Here is a 19,027-nt window from a genome sequence, read left to right as displayed (position 1 = left end):
ATGATTTATCGCAATATACGTAATTTGGATACTTTTGAAGTAAGTTTTGGAAATGACATCGCAGTCAAAAAATCAATTATCGAGAATTTAATGTAATAAAATGTGACAAAACAAGCTTATAGAACCAACAAATCATTTAAAACTCCTCGAAAATCTTAAAATTATATTATAAATTTATATTATTATATATAATTATATTTTATATTATATTACAAATTTATATTATAAATTTTAAATCATTAAAAAACACCAATTCAGGCACAAAAGAAAATTAACTTGAATCAAGTAAATAATTTTGAAAAAATTCATCTTCTTGATTTGAGTAGAGAAATTCTTAAGCTAAGAAATTTTTTTTTGTATGAGTAAAATTTACTTGATTCAAGAATATTTCGTCTTGATTCAAGACGATGAAACTTATCAAAATTATTTTCTTGATTAAAGAATTTTTCTTTTGATTCATGTTGATGTTTTTTTCAGTGGGTCAATTTTTTAATGTTGATTATTTTGCACGTAAAAGATTATCGCATTATATATAAAAAAAAAAAAATATCAAGAAAGGTTACTAAAATTTTAAAGTAAGAATTTTAGATTTTAACACAACGATAAAAATGATATTTTAATTATTAAGTTATAACTTTCTACTGCTTGAAACGATAATTTTTAAATCACTTTTTTCAATATCAAATTATAAATTTTGGCTTTTATACTTTCTCACAATATTTTTGGTAATATTTAATGTTATTCTACTCCACGGAGTTCGATATATCCTTTGAAACTCTAAAAAGTGACAAGAATTTGATTAAATTTTTTTGATGTGAAACATCTATAGCCGCACGTAAAACCAATTTCTGGTGTGGCGACGCATGCCGTGGCGACGCGTCGCCACGCTATATGATGGTATATATATACAGTCTATATGCAGTAGTGTGTACGGTGTGGCGACGCGTCGCCATGCGCAATCGACTGTGCGATTCTCTCCCACTCGATCCGGCGTTAAGCCATCTCTCTCGCTACACTGAGCTCGGATACCTATAGTGTATACTCCGTAGTGTATACAGTGTTGTTTACTACAGTACACATAACCTGTGTTTTACTTGAAAACAAATTATTTTTCTGATAATAAAATGTCTGACCGTGATAATTTAGAGAGTGAAAGTGATCAGCCTCCTGCAAAGAAAGCAAAATCACACTATGACACACTATCAAGTCATCAGTAAGTTAATTATATTTTTATAACTAAAGTATGCATTTATCTGTGCATTAAGCACGCGTATATTTGGTGTGTTTTGAGTGCCAGTAAATGTAAAATCTACTCTCTTGGTAGATTAAAATTCACATAAATTTCATTGCATATAATGTTTTTAAATTAATTATTAATTTTAATTTCATTCTTATTGAAATTAATGCATTAAAACAATTGCTTAGAGAATAAATTACGTATATTAGAGAATAGATTTACGTATACTGGGGATTTAAATGTAAATTTTGCAAAAGATGAATCAACGCCATTAATTACGTTTCTCCAAGAAGAATTTCAATTGCAAATTAATAACAATCCAAGAGAACCTACCACCAGATACGGAACAACAGTAGATGCTGTATTTATTAGATATCTTGATAATGTTATGTCCAATACTTTTGTAACATACTTCAGTTACCATCGACCAATTGTCACAGTAATACCGTCCTCAGAGGCAACATCGAATATAACTATTACCGAAGTCACTGATTAAACGAATTAAGTAGTCACGATTTGAAATAAATTCGTAAATTTTTGTATTTAATGAAAATAAATGTTTATTCAATAAATGGTCATCGTTATCTGGAAAAAAAATCGTAATATTTTATTTTATCATTATGACATATTTAGTTCCTATCACAAAAGCTCTTTACCGTAAGATGGACGGTGGTGTTTATTACTCGGTAGGTCTTATTAGGTGACTGAATGGTAGTTACGGACAATGTCTCGGATAGCTTAACTGGTAGAGCCTTTGGCGCGTAACCAAACGATCCGGGTTCGAGTCCTGGTCTGGGCTGTCTGAATTATTTTTTCGGTTACCGAAAAAATTCCTACTGAGTAAGGTCCCTCCTCTTCCCTTTATCCTTTATTTCCCCAGTTCCCAAATTTGTCTTTAATGACAAATTTAGCTATAAATTATGGCTGTAAAATCTGTTCTTTTCTGCATATTACTTTTACAAAATAATGTCGATGTTTCACATCTGCCAGGCGTCCCGTGACGGCTCACATTTTTTATTTAGTTTTTTTCCGTGCAATTGTAAATTATAATTAAGGATAAAATGGCGGAAAACTAGTTCTATTAAGTTTTGCTGTTAATATATCTAGAAGCCTCTAGATATGGTACATTGTACATTAACTAGATTGAATATGCTCTTGCCCGGAGAATTTAGGTTCTACTCCAGGTTGATTATTTCTGCTGCACTATGGGTGTACTATATTCAGTGATGATAAACAATTAGTGCGGATAGGTAGTATATCTCTATAGAGAGAGAAGGACAGCCGTAAATAATCGAGTTGGGAATCATCTCGAGTAATTGCATATTCACCCTCGGGCAGCGTAAATGGACACGATGGAATCACTAAGTTCAACGCTCAGATTAATACCTTGTGTGTGTTTCGATCTTGTCTTTGTTATTTGTAGAATTGTTGCCTCCAATTTCGATAATTACTGCTATGCATTCTAGACTGTATATTTTCTGTGAGAAAATTTTTTTAATAAAGATTGTGATGGCGATTGACGGAATAGAGAATTGCTGGGAGAGATTTTATAAGTTCTGAAGAGTAAAAAACGTATAAATGTCAAATTTATATTTTATGAACAAAATAAATTAATTTCCATTTTATATTTTGGTCATTATAAATTTGGAGAAAGAATTTTATCAATTTATTTAGCTTTCTGTGGTATCCAATAAAATGTTTTTTTTTTTAGAAAAAAAACATCAGTTATATTATCAACAATAAATTATTTGTTTTGTAAGCTAAAGATATATTTTATTAAAAATTATTTTAAATTACGAATTTAAAAAAAAAAATAAAATATGTGATTGATACACTTATAAAAAATTAAGTTGATCAAAAAAAAATTTTTTGATTCAAAAATATAATTTTAAATAGTTTGATCATTTTTAATTAAGAAGAAAAATTGAATTAAATCAAATTTATTTAAACTAATAAAATTTTATTGGTTCAAGAATTTTTCTGCTCGATTCAAAATGATCAAATTTTTCAAAATCATGTTTGTGATTCAAAGAAATAATTTTTTTTAATTAAATTTATGTTAAAAATTTTTTTCTTGAATTAAATAAATTTTCCTATCAGTGTTATTCAGTAAAAAAACATTTTTGACAAAAAAATTTGTTATATAATGAAAATGTATATATTTTCTTTAACTTCTCTTCATAAAAATTATAATTTTTCATGAATAATTTTTTGATTTAAAACAAGAATTAAAATTACCAAACTCAATAATTTTAAATCAAAAAGAATTCCCCAATAATTCAGGTTCAAAATAAAAATAAAAAAATTATTTTCGTAAATAAAAAACCAACCACAATTTCCAGTTCGAATATTTTTTATTTATAAGTAAGAATTTTTTAATGTATATCTATAACCTTAATATATAACATATTTATATATATAATATATAATATAGTTCATAAATGTATATATCAATAACTACTATTTACATGGTATTAATTCTAATAATTGATAGCATTAAATCTCTTACCATTAATTATCATTAACCATTAATTATTATTATTACAAAGGTTATAATAATAGTTTTATAAACTAAATTAAATAATAGTCGAACAAAATTAGTCATAATGACAATTATCCTTATCGGCTAGCCAATTAACCATCCATTCGTAGTGTTAGTTGTTTTACCGTAATAATTATCATACAATATATTCTATAAAATATACATGACGATTATATTACCTTAATATATAATATAATATAATATAATGCTTATTTCTCCATATTACACCTATGTCATAAATTAATTCATATCTTCTCTCCTGTTATGCAGAATCCTGCCTGTATTAAATTAATAATAATAATAATAATAATAATAATAATAATAATATTGACAATCTACTAACTAGTTAATATTTATATTAATCAATAATCTTAGCTTAATTGTTTACAGTCTATTCCACAGCTTCATGCGATTATATGCTACCGTAATAATCAAGAGCTTCCGTATTTGCATTATCAATAAAATAATCAAGTTCAATAAATATATATGTATATATTTAATTACTTGATGCGCCCCTTGATGATTACTCTGCGGTAAACAATTTAAACAGGATAATCATTATCATTATAATTACATTACATTATATTAAATTAATCAGCAGTACTCAAAATTAACTTATATCGATATTTATACATAATATAATATAATATAAGATATTTATATATTTACAAATTTTCTTTGATATGGATCTTCAATCTTCTATCTACAAATAATTAATTATTAACAAATTCCCCCGTATTTAAAGAAAAAACGCGGCTTAGTTATTTTATTAATTTTTTATCAATGTACAATTATTAATATAATTTAAGCATTACCTCATTCAATTATAAACAACTGTACAAGCTTAAGCAAAAGAAAAAAAATTAATTTTTAAACCTCTAATTCAAAAATAATAATTACTTTTAAGGTAAAGTACCCAGTAGCTGTTCAGGAACCAGTACCTGCTCATTTAATGTATTTTTATAACTGCATTTGTGAATATAGATATATAAATACATGAAGTGAGCAGTTACTGGTTCCTGAGCAGCTACTTTACCTTAATTCAAAATAATTTATAGCTATCAACAAATTTAGTTCATAAAGTTTCAATCTAACTTTTAATCTTTGATAATAAATTCGAAAGATCAAAAGTGAAAACACCAATAGAATTTTCAGAATTAACGAAAAAAATTTAACATGAAATTAATTTAACAAAAATTATTTGGAGGGTTTCATGACTAGAAACAAAAACGCCTTGTAATATAAGTTATTTTTACTCGGCAATATCACTTTATAAGGACTTCTTATATGTAATCATTTTTCAAAAAAACCTTTACTAGCAAAAAAATCAGTTTAATTCTCACCAAAAAATTATTTTTAAAAATTTTTTTGTCTTAAATCATGTAGAAAAATTTTTGAACTAAGTTCTCGCGGCTTAAAAATTTTCCACACACTTTAAGACAAAGAAACTCTTCAAAATTAATTTGTTGGTTCAAAATTTCTTCTATCAATCAGTAAAGAATTGATAGATCCGCTCAGTAGATCAAATTTTAGCCTAAAATTTCTCAGTTGGCCTTCATATGCAGCTATTGGATGTTAAAAATGCAATAATTACTTGCAAAAAAAAAAAAAAGAAAAAGCAGACTCACCAAATTAAACTCAACATTAAAACCCGGCTCGGCGTTTTAAGTTTCAAAGAAATTTTTGCCAAACATAATCTCGATGTTAAATTTTTTCCGCGGATACATTGCCAGACGAAAAGAGCAAAGATCTCAGGCAATGTAACCTAAAGAGATTGAAAACGCGAAAACGAGATCAAAAATGTTTAACCAAACTTTTATGATCACCTGCAAAACTTCATAATTAAGCAAGATCTTTAATCCACGTACAACTCCTTAATCTAAGAGTCAATATCATGATCATGATCATTTTCGCCGTTGTCATTATCAGTATCACTGATGTTGAGTGCGGATGACGATGATTGGGACGAATTTGATTGAAAGCGAAGGTTGAAGAGATCAGAAGTCTTGACTACCGGACGCTAGACCATCGCCTGGTACTTCTGCTCCGGGAGGATGTAAGTGTCAGAAGAATCACCGGGAGAGGACGCGATATCGTTCGGGGAATTCAGATGATGATGGCCCAGGTGGGACATGGAGGAGCTTAACGACATGTTATGGTGATACTGGGAATGGTGGTGATGGTGGTGGTAGTTGCTCTGGGGGCTGTGGTGCATGTGAGAGAGCTGGGTCTGGTAGTAGTTATCAGAATAATGATTCTGATAGCCATTATAGGCGGGCTGTCCCGCGTAGCACTGACCAGCGTTTCCTGAAGATGCCGAGCTCCAGAATCCGTAGTCGCCATGGTGGATCTGGTTTATCGGCGGAGGATACGACGACGGAGGAAGCTGGCTGGACCCTGGAGTCAATGGAGGTGATGGAGTGGTCAAAGCGCTGCTGGCTCCACTGCCTCCAGTTGGAGTGGTGCCCAGGCGAGGGTAAACTGGCGTGTTGGTGGGCATCAAAGGTGAGGAGTTTGACACTGGAGCTTCCTTGCCTCGTGGTGGTGACACTGGGGAAGCACGACGGTTCACTGGACCAGTTGTTGTCACGTTCGTCTGGTTGGAAGTCGGCTGAGCTTGGGGCTGGGGCTTACTGCAGGCAGTCGTTGGCTGGGAAGACCTAGATGAAGTCTTGGGTGGCGTTGTTTGGGCTTGTTGGCCTTGAGCTTGTTGTTGCTGCTGTTGGAGTTGCTGGCGACACTTTGCCCGACGGTTTTTGAACCAGACCTGGAACATTAATTAATTTATTGGTTACAGGAATTTTTTTAGGTAGATTTCATAAAATCTATCTATTGCATTGACCCTTGTGTCAAAATTTACACAGAATTTCGTTACTATATTAATTATTTAGTCGAGTAAGGCTTAAAAATGACATTGGTTTGGAAGTTTATATATGTATGTATATATGCATACATATTTATGTAATATAACGCACAGCTTGTGGACACGATAACTCCCACAATTCTTAATGAATCTTCATGAAACTTGGTAGACTTCTTCTATAGACAATTAGCTTGGATGAGTTCAAAAATGAGCTGAATCCATCAAATAGTTTAGAAAAAGCAGCCGTTTAAAATCTATAATAAATTTACTTTTCATCAATTACACCAAAAATTTAAGAAGCTGGATATCATTTGAATCAGTTTCAGACAAGTACACAACACAACGCTTCTTATAGACATGATAACTCCCACAATTCTTAATAAATCTTGATGAAACTTGGTAGACTTATTCTCTAGACAATTAGCTTGGATGAGCTCAAAAGTGAGCTGAAAATCATGGATTACATGAAATCTAGCTTCCATCTTGGCTGGTGCTAAATGGCCTTTTTTTAATTGATGGTGAGAATACTCAAATTCGTATCGATTATTCTTTATTTAGTTTTGGGCGAAATAAAATTTTGAAACAATTGAGCTTTTGAGAATCTTATATATTGGACTAGAAGGAATGTGGAAAATTTTACTTGCAATTGTGATTATAATTAAGAATCTCTTTTTCAAATTATTCAAAAATCTGAACTAACTTTAAAGAAGTTCGAGCGTAACTAATGAGTCAAAATAGTGTTAAAATTTTTTTTTAATTTTAGTTTTCCCAATATTCGTCAAAATTCTTTATTTTAATTTAAAATAATTTAAACAATTTAATAATTGATGATTTTTACTTATTTAATAAAGTAAATTAATAAAATGACTTTTGTATTTATTACTTGCCGGAATAAATAAACAGATTTGGCAATAGCGCGCTTGATTATACCCATAACTGAGACGTGGATAAGTGTGTGAGTTAAACATTTCTCTCTCTGTAACTATATTTCTATCCTTCTCTTTTTTCTCAGCTGTTAACGCGATGTTGTCAAATCTTTATTCGAATAAATGGCTGACGATAAACGAGTTACAAACATAAAATTTGACTTTAAATATTTCAAAAATTATATCGGTAATGTATTATTATTAAATTGTTTTTATATTTTGCAATAATCTAAGTTTCTTGTGTATAGTTTTTTATCCATTAAAGTTGAGAGGTTAATATTGAAAAAAATAATTAAAGTCTCGACAAAAGTTTGTCCGCCATAAGAGCCCGTGTATAAGGAGATAAAATATGTGATTTTTAAAATTTAATATCTAAGTAACTAAATGGTGAATCTTTTTTAAATTTTGAGATTAGATAAATGACGCATTTATTTATACGTATACTTAATTTCAAAACTCAAAGTTGGAAATTATTTTTTACATTAGATTCGCTCGAACCTCTTTAAGCAATAAATAATAATTTAAAAAAAAAAAATTTTGGTTTAAAATTTTTTGTATATTCCTAAAATATAAATAAAAAAAAATAGGCAAAAACTATTTGTTTTTTTTTTTTTTTATTGGACTGTAAACTATTCTAAATCTGTGCCTTCACCTATAACTCCCTCTTAAAGTACATTATTTAGATATTATAAATTTGATGAAAGCAAGTTTCGATTTCGTCAAAGAAGATCCACTCCCCAAAAATAGAAATCAGTCTAGTGTATTACTCAAAGTTAATCGTTGCAATAGGAAAGTAATCGCGGGCGGATGGGCGTAACATTTCATTGAATCCCGACAATAACATCTCGGGGAAGGAAATATAATAGAAATAAGGGTCCTAAGATACATACGCGCTCGATAATAATAAAAATAAAGTAGACACACGGATGGGAGTTGGGATGCGGTGGCGTTACAGTAACAACAAATAAAACATACTCTCGGGCCCCGGTAGCGTACATCAACCCCTCGGTACTATTGAATCCGTGCAAGCACATTCACACAAGCACACTTTGCCACTACACCGCTCCAGCTTAGAGCCAAGGGGACAAAAAACTTAAATTTCATCCCCTCGTACGCGTACGTATATCCTGAAACTTGTAGTCTACTCGTGCGCCCACCTCTCCGCCCAGTTGATTGTCAGTTTAATCCCTAAACAATGCGGCTAGGGCTGGGGTGCTATGATTCTATGCCTGCCCTCTGATTCTGCCTTTAAAAACCTATTCATTATCAAAAGATACTTTACTTTTCGAAAAAATTTTATGAAATTATCTATTTTTTTTGTGGGGTTCTACTTCGCACGACTTAGGTGGCAAGGCCGAATTTTGCTGCTCAAATATAGAAAAATTTAATTTTAATTTTTTTTAAAGCGACTAGAGTAATTGAAGATTTTTTTTCTTTTATTAAAAATGTTGATTAAAATTTTTCTACACAGAAAAAAAAATTAACTTGATTCAAGAGAAAAATTCTTGGACCAAAAATATAATTTTGAAGACGGTAATTGCCTTGAATTAAGTAACATTTCCTTAAATCAAAAAAAATTTTCTTAAATCAAGAATTTTTCTACTCAAACCAAGAATATTGAGCTCTTCAAAAATTTATGCTTAATTCAAGAACATTTTTTTTTCTGTGTACTTGATTCAAATTTTGAAAATCTACAAAATGATTTTACAAAATTAAATTAATTATCCACCCGGAAAAAAAAATTGAAAAAATGTTATTTGAAATTATAATTTTTTTTTTCTTCGAAGCTTATAATTTCAAAATTGTTCTTTTTCGCGCATCTCAAAATTAGCTATGTTAAATTTTCAAAAAATATTTTTAAATCTACAAAAATATAAATGTAAACCACAAAGCGATCGAAGGGTGCCCCAGGAGACAGCCCATTACCGGGGTGTGTTTACACAAGGACACCCCAAGCGGCAAGCAAACTAAAAGCCATCCCCGAAGTTTGAGCAGCAGAGGCGACCCCATACACAAAAGTACGTGTATACTCGGCCCTTGGGTCCACATCGAGGTGCAAATTGCACCACCATCTGGTTTAATGTCTACACTCGGCAGCTCCTTATTATGGGGGTCTCAGTTCGCAGCTGCGTTGACATATTATGACAAATATGTTTGTTTTATCGTCGGGAATTGAAATATCAAAATTACAATAATTATTAATCCGACGGACAAACACTTTTTTGGTTTATCAAATTTAGAAAATTATCGGAACTCGGAGCAGCTGCACTGGGTCTTTTTGATGCAATTTGGGTAAAGTTCAGGCCAAATATTAAATGAGATAAAATATGTAGTACGAAGTATCGATAAATACAAAAGTTGAGGTGAATTTTGTAGGGAGGATGTTCGGAGGGAGGGTTATAATCCGGGAACAAATCGACGGGCTGTGCTCGCGTTTCGCAGCTCGCCTTGTCTCACCCGGAACCAAGACTGGGGATGTTATTGGTCGCACATTGACACAGTAAAAGCCTGACATTCGTACACAAGGACCCTATTTTATAAAAGTGGGGCCGTTATCGCGTACACAGACACCCCTTTACTCCTTGTACCCATTCACGTCGGCTTAGCTCTGAAAGGGGGGTCTCGGCTTCTTTGTCCCGTCGCCCGATGGCCGAACCTCCTGAGTTCTCGGGGCTTTAATCTCCCGCGAGGGTACGACCAAAAATCAGTTGAGGAAATAATTATTGGAAACCCGTGACTGGATTTTAATCTCCGTTTTTTTATAAATTTTCAGATAATGGAATTTTTTAGGGCTTCTAAATTTTTTTTTTATCGTAAAAAAATTTTTGTAAAGTTTGAAAAAAAATTTTTACCGTCCTCTATAAAAAAATTTTATCCAAAATATGCATTAAAGTACACAGTAAAAAATTTTGCGTCATTGCGCCAAAAAACTTAGTGTTAAAAATTTTTGTCTTAAGTATTTAACATTTATTCTATTAAATCAACACAATAAAGTGTTAAATATTTAACATAAAAATTTTTAACACAAAATTTTTTGACACGTTGACGCAAAATTTTTTACTGTGTATAATGTAAGAAATGAATTAAAATATATTTTCAATAGCTAACTTCTTAAAAATTTTTATAAATTTGTTATACTTAATAAAAAATGTTTGACAAATGACAAAATTAAAAAATACGATGAATTTAATACATTAAGTGACTTTGGGTTTATTGCACTCGAAAATTTGTTTATCCAAGTGACGGCGGGGCGTAAGTGGTATGCAGGGGAGTAAGTAAAACACCAAAGTATAAAGTATATGTACTTGCGCATTACTATACCGCCCGTGGCGAATGGAGATGTTACAGGGACCGCAATAAAAGCGTCAACGAATCTGCTCGCCAGCATCTATCAACAATGGAAAGACAAGGGAAAGAAATGAGGACTAGGGTGATTTTGACTTGTGTAAATACCTAAAATCTTAGTTGTGCTTGCGCGAGCACGAAGCTCTTCTGTTACTCTGATACAACAGTCGCTACACAATGCAATATGTCCTCGATATTATGTATATTTTCATTATTATTATTATTATTATTTTTACTTATTTTCTTTTTCTTATTATCATTCTACTTATATATTATTATTATCAAGTAAAAATGAATAACAAATAATGATAGTCATCATAAAAATAAAAATTAAATAATAATAATAAGAAGAAGAAGAATAAGAGAAAGAAAAAATAAAGTAATTGTATTTAGTAGGTCAAACATAGCCTCGTACTACTTGTCTGACTGCACCCGCGTATTACTACTGTCCATTATTTACCGTGCCTTAAAAATAACTATGGAGCTTAAAAATAAGTAAAAAGTTATTATTCACAAACCTGGACTCGTGATTCGGGCAGGCTTATTTTCATGGCAACTTCTTCGCGCATAAATATGTCGGGATATCTTGTTTTCGTGAATAATCCCTCGAGAACGTCTAGTTGCGCTCTGCTGAACGTCGTGCGCTCTCGCCTTTGTTTTCGCTGAGTAACGCCTGAAAAATAATTAAATGAAATTTATTTATTTGCTATAAATTATTTAATATTTAAAATACACTAGTCAGTGAGTGGAGAGCCACGATAGCGTTATTTTAACGTGAGTCCCTTGTTATTGTCGGGCCGATAGCTCGTTTCGGGACCGCCTAATCCGCTTACGAAAAGGGGACGGCGATTGATATTGCGGGTGCCGTCGCTCAAGAAAATTCATGGTCTATATAAATTATTAAATTGTTATATTAAATACATCAGGGTGATAACAATTATTATTATTATTGAATAAAATCTTTAATTTTTTGAAAGCAAATATCAGTTTTTTATTAGATCAGAAATTCATTATATTTATTACAATTTTTTCTATTAACTGTTTTATTAATTTTTTGCTGAAAAAAATTAACTTGACTTTTTAAAAAAATTTGCAAACCAGAAAAATAATTTTGGAGAATTTTTTTTTTTACTTGATTCGAAATTTTTCCTCCAACAAAATTAATCTATTTTTATCCTTAAAAAATCATTATTTCTAATAAAATTAATTTAAATCATTATAAAAAATATTTAATATCAATTTTGTACAAAATAAAATCTCTGACGTAAATCAAAAAAACGAAAAATAAAACGACTTCGAAGCAGGCGAATCGAATGGAACCGGTACCAGAAGACCGTAGCCAAAGATTGCCTCTCAAGTATACGGGAGGATAAATACAAGTATCCATTATCATTATTATTATTATATTTATATTTATATTTATAATATTATACGATTGCTAGAGTAGTGTAGCAGCAAACGGGAAAGAAGCGTAGCTGCGATAAACGTGACGGGGTTTTGGCGTACTTGTAGCGCTACTACACAGCTACAGAAGCAGGCAATAGCAATGTTTACGGGTCGATCGATGCTCCCGGTTTCTGCGGCCATGTTGGTATTTCCCTCTCTACTTGCTTTCTGTCGTTCCTCTTTAACCTTACCGTACTACACTGTACTATATATATGATAATACCGTCCGCCCTCCGTACCGGTATAGGTATAGTTTGTGTTGCTCTCTATTTTTATCTCTACTTCTGGCTCTTTGTCCCGATCCTGAATCTTTCTTTTTTTTTTCTATCTTTATTTTATTATTTTTCTTATATTGTAGAGCTACAAACAACGTTCTTCTCTTTATTTACTTATTTAGATACTGTAATTTTTTTTATTGCACTTCACTATACTATACTATGCTTCGGAACAAAATAGAGAAGAATGATAAAAAAATATAACAAAAAAGACAGGAGTGCCGGCGGATTTAAAAAAAATGATGAAGTAGATATCCGATCGATTTTTTGTTTGTTAATCGGCTGAAATTATCAATAACAATAAAACAATATCACTTGGAGGGATGAATGGCTTTGTTTTGGTTTTGTTGGCATGCGTGGGAAGAAGAAAGCGGAGGTCGATATAGACTTTCGATGATATAATAAAAAATAGAGATAGATGATGCATAGGCTTATTTATCTACGGATGGAGATGTAAATTGTAGATTTAGTAATGAACTGGTAATACTCATCGAGACTCCTGTTGTGTAATTTTTATTCCAGTCATCGTGGATCTATGATCCGCTGCCGTAGATCTAATCGGTATGTTGGGGATAGAATGCAAGATATAAAAGATGTGACAAAAAGAAAGAAGAACGAGTAGAGAGGCTTTATTTGTTATTATCTGAAGTCTACTGATTGCCGTGGGCGGTACAGTAGACTTTATTGAGAAACAAGCATCTTCAATCTCTTGTTATTTGTTAAGTATGAAGGCGTACCAAGAATCGGTGTGCTATACCGGGGTTCTGATATCATTGAGATAATAGCCTGTGTATTCTCAAGACTATCAGCCATTTTGTTAGAATTTAGGGAGTATGTTGGGCAAAGTATAGTGTTCTTTTATGAACGAATTTTTGAAATTATATTGATATGGAGTGGTTTTTGGAAATTTTGAGCTACTCGATTAATTATTTCAATTATGGCTAAACGGGAGAAATATAATAAAATTGGTGAGAGGAACTTTTTTGGCGGAAATTTAATTTCTGATAAAAAAGGTTGCTTTGATTTTTTTGTATCTTTAATTTTTAACTGATAAAAAGAAGGTTAAAGTTAAGCAAAACTGTTTTTGGAAATTTTAAGCTTCTTTGTTGAAAAGTTCAAATTATGACTAAATTCTTGGCTCAAGAAAATTTTCGGGTGCCTGAAGGAAGACCGAAGTTGTGTTGGCCGAAGTAAAAATTTTTCTTGAAATTTTATTCTTAGTGAAAGTCATGTTTTTCTTAATCAAATTATCATAAATACTTGATACAATAAATTTTTATATTTGATCAAGATTTTTAGATACTTTAGGGAAGCAGCGCCATCTACTTCAGCTACACGGAAAGAACAATAACCAACTGCACATACTCGTATAGTCAGTATACTGGTAAGTATACTCCGTGATATCTATAGTGAAAAAAAATTTCAGACTATAGTCAATATCCTTCAAAGTATACTAAATTATTTTTGGACTGTACTCAGTGGTCTTCGATTTAATCGATTAATTTTTCTGGTTATATCGCGTAAAATTTCACGGGATATAATCTGAAAAATTATTTCGTGTAAATTAAATTCTACTCGGTTGAAATTTGGATTAAAGCATTAAAGCACAATTTTTCCGATAATTTGGGGTTAAAAATTTTTTTTTTCTTTTCTTAGACTCTTCGAACTTAAAAATGTTAGGCTAAGAAAAAAATATTTTTACATATCAAAATATATAAATAGTCACACACTCATATAATTCACTGATTATATTTTAATTTATGTCCAATATGCTGATTGACTACAACTCATAAATTATAAACAGCACTTACGCACAGGTGCTAGAAAAAAAAAAATGGCGGAGTCACCGTGGGCATAATCCAAATTTCAACCGAGTATAATTTAATTTACACGAAATAATTTTTCAGATTATATCCCGTGAAATTTTACGCGATATAACCAGAAAAATTAATCGATTAAATCGAAGACTTCACTAAGTACAGTCCAAAAATAATTTAGTATACTTTGAAGAATATTGACTTTAGTCTAAAATTTTTTTTCACTATAGATATCACGGAGTATACTATACGAGTATGTGCAGTTGGTTATTGTTCTTTCCGTGTAAGAAAAAAATTTTCTCACCTTGAGAAAATTTTTCTCTTGAATATTTGATACCCATTTTATATTATTTTAGCGTGCAATTATACATATTGAATGAAAAAAAAAATGATTTTATATTATTTGATCTTCCCATTTGACATGTTAATCAATAACAATATCAATGAAAATTTACTATCGAGATATTTAATTTTTTAGAGCAAGAAAGAAATTTTCTCAAGATAAGAAAATTTACTTCTATCCAGAACTAAATTTTTTGGAGCAAAAAGCTGAATTTTCTCAAAACAACAAGATTTTTTTTACTTAAATAAATTTTCTTGGATCAATATACGTATTTCTTAAAGCAAGAGAATTAATTTTGTTGGAATAAGTGAAATTTCTTGTGTCAAAAAAAAAATTTTTTTTCGCTCAAGAAAATAATTAGGAAGAAAAATATTTTCTTGGCTCAAATAAACCTTTTTTTCTGTGTTATAAAAAATGTTTCTTTTGATATTTTGTATCTTCAATATTTAATCGATAGAATAAATGTTAAAGTTTAACAAGACTGTTTTTATAAATTTATTGTAATTCTCGACAGTTTCAAAGTTTTCAAGGATCAAAATAATGAGAAAAAGAATTCTGAGTAGGATATAAAGGTTGAGAACAAAAGTAAAGTGATTGTGGGCGTGAAGGAACGCGACTTCTCACTTGGGTTACCCTAATGGCATAGCAAACACCCGCTGGGTAGCTGATGCTGATGTTGATGGGTAGTTTGAGTATGATTCGATTTATTATCACCGACGCGTGCTGGGGCCGGGGGCTGGTTCACTAGTGTAGTACATCACATCAGCAATAAGGGGTTGCCACCGGCTCATTGGCCCGCAACAAGATCAGACGCGACCCTATAATATCATCGAATTCGTTTTTAGTTTATTGGATTCCTTTTTATCCCGGGGAATTTAACAATCTCTTCTCTTGACTTTAACTTGGTGTTATTCGATCACACCCGTCGCTGAATTTTTTACTCTGCTAAAGTCGTACTCTAATTTTATAATCAAAAATTTTTAATAGAATTCTCAAAACTTTTTTTCCTTGAAATTTGATACTTAATATTGGAAAACAGAATTGAAATTGAAAAAAGAGCGAAGGAAAAATCGAAAATTAATTAAAAGCTGAATCTTTCTGAAGCCAAATGGATTATTCGTAGCCTTGTAGCTTGAAGACACGTGGCGATGTGGTCCTTGCACACGTTTTTACTTCCCTTGACGAGGACACTCCATAAACCATAAACCATCAACCAAAATATACATAAAGACCGCCGCGAGCTTTTTAAAGGGCCATCAGTTATAAAAACATTCATAGCTTCTGCTTTTAACACTTTTGTCCTAACCGATCGATTTTTACTTTTTATTATTAATTTTCTTTATAGTGTCTCAAAAATTCCGATGTTTAAAAAAAAATACAAAATATTTTTACAAAAAAAATTAATAAATTTTTTTGATAAAAAAAATTAATTAAATTCAAAAGTAAAAATTTTGAAACAAATTTTTCTTTAATTAAAGAATTTTTTAAGGCAAATAATTCTTCAAAATAATTTTCTTATAAATTAAATTAATTTTTTTATCAATGAAATATTGGCCATAGGTATTGAAAAAATTTAATGATCAAATAATGAATACACTTAATTTGAAAGTAAAATTCTCAACAATAATATTTACGTTGTAAAATAAACATTTGCATCAGAAGAAAAATTCTCAGAGCCATGGCTTGAGTCTTAAGCCTGCCATGACTAATAAATAATAAATAATTTATGTTTATATTTATGTGGATGGATTACTTCAAAGATAATTTGAGAGACACAATAAACCTGTCGGTTTTAAAGAGCACCAATCACTCAATTAGGTATAAAGTTTTTTGAGTGGCGCGTGACTTGCACGTGCCAAGTGCCTATTGCCGAGGGTTGTTACTCACTGACCACCAAGTGAGAAATGGTGCCAAGAAAATGTGAGCCCTAAAGAGGCGTTACGTGTTTCAGGAGAATATAATATCGGGTACTAGCCTATAATAAATATTTAGTAACACAAGAGGGAAAAATCTCATACATATATCACGGTCCCTGATTCTTTTACCGAGCAGAGGGTGATAAAACAACTAAAAATGGTATCTATGTACGGCAAATATAGATATATAAGTCTAGCCTAATTGTTGGGTAAACACTTGGCTTGAAATACCACTTGAAATAAATTAATTTATATTTGGCTACTCATTTTTTGCTCTGTCTATTTTTGGAGTCAGTAATGTGTATTTTAGATATAAGGTGTATTAATTAACTGGAACTTTTATTTTGAGCCAAGTGCCAAATAGTTGTTAGTGGCTTGTACTTTTGGTAAATAAGAAAAAATTAAAGCGCGTGTAAAAGTATTATTTGCAAAGGTGCATATTGTAATGCGAAACTCATCCGATTATGTATTAGTCCCGGATGTTCACTGTATTTAGTTACTTTACCTCTCATCTTTCGCGTTAGATTATACTAAAAATGAAGGCCACCCATTTATTCGTGACGTGTTAACCAGAGATATGTTGTTTATTCTATATTTTTTGAATAAAATTGCAGTGATAATTAATTTTTTTTTATAAATCAAAATTGTTACACGGAAAAAAGTAAACTGTAATAAATAACAGTCGATTTATAATAAGTAATGGTCAACTGCTAAAAATTACCATTTCAAACAGTAAAATCGTGATTTTACTATTCACTATATAATATTTACCATTTAAACGTTACAATTTACTCTTTACATGGAAGAAAATACTATTTCAAACAGTAATATTCGCCATGTAAATGTCTAAAATGTTAAAGTATAATAATTAAGAATTCAGACTTGGGTATTTATTATTTCGTACCTAAAAAATGATCTTATGATATGTAAAAAGTATAAAATCCGAACAAAAACAGTTTCACTGTAAAAAAAAATCGCGCCAAGTCCACGTTCATAAGACTATTAAGAAAAAAAAAAATTTGTTTTTTTCTTTACAAAAAGATATAAAATAAAAAAATTAAAAAATCCAAGTAACCGATATGATTGTTTATGATTTTTGGAAATTAAAAAAAATTTGGTTGTAAATTTAAAAATTAAAAAAAAAAGTTTTGGAACGTATTTAGTGTGCGCGGTTACAAAATATTTTACTTTTAATGAAATTCGTAAAATCTATTTACTAGGACTTTCAAAAAATTGAAATACACAATGACGCACACCAAGTACGTTCCAAAATTTTTTTTTTAATTTTTAAATTTACAACCAAATTTTTTTTTATTTCCAAAATCATAAGCAATTATATCGGTTACTTGGATTTTTTTATTTTTTTATTTTATATCTTTTTGTAAAGAAAAAAACAAATTTTTTTTTTCTTAATAGTCTTATGAACGCGGACTTGGCGCGATTTTTTTACAGTGAAACTGTTTTTGTTCGGATTTTAGTATTTTTTGTAATTATAATAAAAATTTACAATTGGTACCAACTTAACTATCGCATTGGCTGCATTTTTTATAACAAACTATCCCCTTGAAGCTACAGATTATGTAAAAATAATTCCAGCACACCCAGGCGGGTGTAGATGCAAGCTGTGAAATATCTTTTTTTAACTGTAGTTTCCTATCTAATGAAGGATTACTATGTACTCTCGAATTATTTAGTCTGTGGCAGATCACTTTGCCCATCGAAAAAAAGTCAGGATCGAAATTTTTGCGTTGCTATAGTTTGTGCTGATTAAATTTAGTAATTTCAAGTAGATTAATTGTTATAAGTGAATATAATTAATTAATAACAGTAAAATAAAGTATGAATTACTATTATAATATAAAATTTAGGAAAAAAAAGTACCGTAGAATTAAATAAAATTTTGCAACCTCAAAATACCGTTCTGCTTACAGTAAACACAGTCAGTAGTCTGGCGCTCCGTTTACAACTGATTTGAACGGAACTTGGCGCTAGATTCTACCGAATCTGTGGATAAAGTTAGTAAATTTCTAATACAAGCAACGTCAATATTTACAAATATAAATGGTAAATTTTAAACGCAACTCTAAAAATCAAACTGTAATTATTGACTTGCTTGGACTGGTAAAATGTATATTTCAAAAGTATAATTTTTACTGTTGCAAATGTTAAATTCTCCCAGAGTGAGATCCCCTTCTCTTTCATCTGAGTTCCCCTTCTTCTCATAATATCGACTATATATTGAAATGGCAATTTTTACTGTTTGAAACTGTAATTTTTTAAGATGAAATAGTCATTATTTACTATAGTGACAGCTACT

At 30.6% G+C, this 19,027-nt stretch overlaps 1 protein-coding gene across 8 annotated transcripts in view; it reads right to left on the bottom strand.

Annotated features, from left to right (window-relative positions):
* Window positions 1-4,118: 4,118 nt before the first annotated feature.
* Window positions 4,119-19,027, bottom strand: part of LOC123259706 (homeobox protein OTX2-like) — a 62,755-nt gene continuing 47,846 nt past the window's right edge. For all 8 annotated transcript variants that reach the window (XM_044720361.1, XM_044720355.1, XM_044720357.1 and 5 more), the window contains 2 exons: window positions 11,432-11,586; window positions 4,119-6,546 (listed from right to left, as the gene is read on the bottom strand). In XM_044720361.1, coding sequence (XP_044576296.1) covers window positions 5,800-6,546; window positions 11,432-11,586 — 902 coding nt within the window. In that variant the 3' untranslated portion in view covers window positions 4,119-5,799. The remainder of the gene's footprint in view (window positions 6,547-11,431; window positions 11,587-19,027) is intronic.

This window comes from Cotesia glomerata, linkage group LG2 (assembly GCF_020080835.1).
Source record: "Cotesia glomerata isolate CgM1 linkage group LG2, MPM_Cglom_v2.3, whole genome shotgun sequence".
Classification (NCBI taxonomy): domain Eukaryota; kingdom Metazoa; phylum Arthropoda; class Insecta; order Hymenoptera; family Braconidae; genus Cotesia; species Cotesia glomerata.
Note: the sequence above shows the minus strand (reverse complement) of the source record. Positions and strands in the feature narration are given on the sequence as shown.